The 3,643-nt window shown below is 30.5% G+C and overlaps 1 protein-coding gene across 1 annotated transcript; it reads right to left on the bottom strand.

Moving 5' to 3' along the window:
- Positions 1-1,597: 1,597 nt before the first annotated feature.
- Positions 1,598-2,991, bottom strand: LOC132713788 (centrosomal protein of 63 kDa-like). Its single transcript, XM_060696464.1, has 2 exons — positions 2,933-2,991; positions 1,598-2,805 (listed from the first exon to the last, which is right to left on the bottom strand). The coding sequence occupies exons 1-2, from the start codon at positions 2,951-2,953 to the stop codon at positions 2,014-2,016; spliced, it is 813 nt and encodes a 270-aa protein (XP_060552447.1). The 5' UTR covers positions 2,954-2,991; the 3' UTR covers positions 1,598-2,013.
- Positions 2,992-3,643: the final 652 nt, after the last annotated feature.

Below are 3,643 nucleotides of genomic sequence, written 5' to 3'. Positions count from 1 at the left end.
ATCACAGAAATTGGTTCTAGACAAATTAAACGAACCAAAGTCCACAAACTAGGTATAAAATTTAAAAAAACCAAATAAATACTATGTTGGTACATAATCAACGAATAGCTAATGTTTGAATGTAGAAAAGTTATGTAGGAAGGAAACCGCTGAAAGTGTATTAATTTCTGTTAACCGTATATAATAATATCATTTCTTACAGCATAGAGGATCTTTAACCCTGTTGCAAATTTTGTATTTTTTTATCCTTGCACTTTTACCAGCTACTTACTTTATTTAGGAGCCCGGTCATCGAATATTGCCTTTTAAAATATAGTTAAAGCTCACTTCTAAAGTTTTATATTGTTGTTTTTTTTATGTTTTTTTTCATTTAAATGCAAACATCTACGCTGTATACATTTTTTCATTTCAGTTTTAGAATGTTATTAAAATATTTGCAAGATCAAGATTAAGCACTTATCATTGGTATTTTATGGTTCTGGTCGTTTTCTTTTTGTTTTGTTTTTTAAATTAGTTATCCTGTCGTTTTTCAGGCATTGTTTACGTTTCATGTCCTACCTACTTAATTTGTTAAGATGTATCTAATTAAAGTTAAACTGAACAGGTTATAATGACCTTGCCTTAAGTCGCTCTATTCTATTAACATCCGAACTATTTAAGCCAAAGCTCTCCCATAACCTTTGTGTCAACATCTAACTGCATTTTTCTTTGGTTAAATATATAGAGAACATGCAAATATGCGAAAACAATGCACTAGAGACCAAATTGATATGACATCTTTACATATAGTGTAGTTGTAATGTGTTACCCTAGGTTATGCTGTGGCATTCTTGCGCATTACATTATAAGTTTTCAAGCACTTCGATTTTTTCTGTTGCTTAGTAGTTGGACATGTAATACATATAGTCATAAGTAGATCAAACTGTACCAGGTATACAATAATATACAATTATTGACTAATGAGCCATTGAATATGATGTGATATTCACCGGCAGATGACATAGTGACCGAGGCGATAGCGTATCATATTTAATGACTCACTAGTCAATAATTGTTTCATTATATGGATAGGCAAAGATTTAAAACACACACAAAAAGAAAGGCCTTATAAGGAAATTCAAAACACAACGGTTGCCTTATTTTTATGCGCAAGCAAAATTAAAAGTCTACAATATATAAACATTGAATAAGTGTCTCAATCTATTTTTAGATTGGGGAAATCTATATATATAGCTAGTGAATATGATACTGCATCCAGTAAACCTGCATCCAGTAAATATGATTTTATAAATAGTTCTGTTGACTTCTGTTTGGACTATGAGATTGCAGCTATATTTAGATCATATAATAATGATTATAATTATTGCATACCTGGTACAGTTTAATCTATTTATGGTTATATGTATCACATGCCCAACTACGAAGCAACAGACAAAATCGTAGTGCTTGTAAGCTAATAATTTAATGATAATAAATATATAATTTGATTGCAGTCTCGGAATATTTATTTCCTTTCCTATCTTACAGACAATATAAGAAAATAATCATAAAACAAAAACAACAGATATACTTACACTTTTTTATTGAAAATCGTTGATGTGCGTGCCCTCATAATCACACATTGACGCAGACCGTAAAGGTTATGACTGCATTTGCAATGTCAATTGAAATAATGGGAGCATGCAAGTATAGAAATTCTAATAGAATGCAAATCCATATCAAACAACACTAATAAAAAACACTATTCAAGAAACAAATATATGCAAACTAAAATCATTAACTATAATCAACAAATTCATCAAGTATGTACAGGCTTAATATCATGTATTTACAATCTTACAGTCGAGTAAGATAGACTTAATGCAAAATGATTCGAATAGAAGCTTAACCTTAAATTAACTGGTTCTCATTTTAAAAAAAAAATGAGATAACAAGTAAGATAACAGCATGTAATTATATTTGTACATGAACGTTAAAGAAGATATAAACAATTAACTTCAATGCCAAATCAGATTAATCGCTTTTTTTGAAATTACTTCTCCATTTAGGTTTGGGTCCAGATTTTGTCGGTCGTTGTTGTCCTGATGGTTTAGCATTTGTTGGTTTGTTTTGTTGACTACCTCTACCTTTATCCTGACCATGATCTTCTTGGGATATATGTTTTGAAATATTACTAAGCATGTTCTCTAATCGTTTAACCTGTTCAAGTACTTCTTCATTTTGTTTCGTTAGTTCTGTTTGCATGGCTGCCATATCTTCTTCGTGCTTTTTTGAAAGATCATGTTTCATAATTGCCATTTCCTTCGTAATTCTGTCAAAATGAGCAGACAAATTCAATTTTATTTCTTCAGTTTTTTGTAGTTCTCTATCCTTTTCCGCTATTGTATTTTTTAATTCATCTATCTGTTCCCTTAGTTTTTCAAAATCTTCCTGGTCATCCACAGATCCATTTTTACCATCATTTTGCGCCTTTATCAACTGCTTTTTCAACTCTTGTTCACTTTTCTCTAGCGTTCTTATTTTCGCTTTTAATTCTTGTATTTTCTTCTCTAAACATTCAATTACATCTGATTGGAGGGAAAGGAGTTCTGAAGCTCTTTCTGTTATTTTCTTGCGAACATCATCGGTTAGTTTCTTGCGATCGTCGATTTCCATATCACGATTGCAAATTATTTCGATAGTTTGCTTTACTTCCTGCAGTAAACTTTCATGGTCATTTGAAGTTTTATATGTGGTTTTGTTTTTGGACTTCTTCTTTAGAGTCTTTGATGCAGCCTTTCCTGTTATTTCCAAAAATTTTGAATCCTGAAATAAGTGACCACCATTAGTGTGATACATTTGAATATATAATTGAATTAAAATGCGAATCTGTATATGGTTGATTACTCAAATAATTGTATGTATTATTAAATAAAATTTATGAAATGTTTACCTCTGGGCCACCTTCAGCCATGACTTTCTTTTCTGCCCAGTTAAATCACTTCTTGAACTGAAAAAAAAATAAGACTTTACGTTTCTAATTTCAAAATTTCTCCAATTTCGTGTTAAAATGTTGAATTCTGCTTAAACCATAGTTTCGGTCGTGGACGGTAACTTACACTTTCCAGTACTGTACATGAACAGGCTCAATCAAACTAAGCCTGCAATATTTTCAATTTTGCCGTGTAGGGCTTTCTTTAGGGATTATGTTTTTCTTATTTTTTTTTCGTCGCCACGTTCATTCAAATTTTGTTCTATTATTTTTACTTCTTCAACAACAACAAGAAATTCTTCAATCAAGTTTAACCATTTGTTATTTGTATTGGAGTTGAATTAAATGATCGAAACATATAAAATTATTTTTAACGGTATAATTTGCAGAAAAAAATGCTCCAAATGTTGACAATTCTCGATTTATTGATGATTTCTCTAGGATGTCTATCTTGTTCTTCGTATAGCATATGGAAAGTGTACGAGTATTCTTCCTATTAGGAGAAAGTTGTTAAGAATGTTGATATATATTTTGAAAATGGTATCATGTTACTTGGTTTACTCTAATTTATGCTCTCTATGTCAGCTGCCATTGTTCAAACGAAATATAATTATGTAGTTATATATCTATTCCCTTACTTTTATTAAGTAACGGAACATTTGCTTTTGTTAT

The sequence above is a fragment of the Ruditapes philippinarum genome, unplaced genomic scaffold (assembly GCF_026571515.1).
Source record: "Ruditapes philippinarum isolate M1 unplaced genomic scaffold, ASM2657151v2 ctg4952_1_1_1_1, whole genome shotgun sequence".
In the NCBI taxonomy this organism is placed as follows: domain Eukaryota; kingdom Metazoa; phylum Mollusca; class Bivalvia; order Venerida; family Veneridae; genus Ruditapes; species Ruditapes philippinarum.
This window is presented reverse-complemented; position numbering and strand designations above follow the sequence as displayed.

Excerpts from the sequence above, each read along its gene's own strand:
- LOC132713788 (XM_060696464.1), bottom strand. The coding sequence starts at position 2,953 with ATGGCTGAAGGTGGCCCAGAG. Across the intron at positions 2,806-2,932 it reads TGGCTGAAGGTGGCCCAGAG|GATTCAAAATTTTTGGAAAT; the intron begins GTAAACATTTCA and ends CACTTATTTCAG.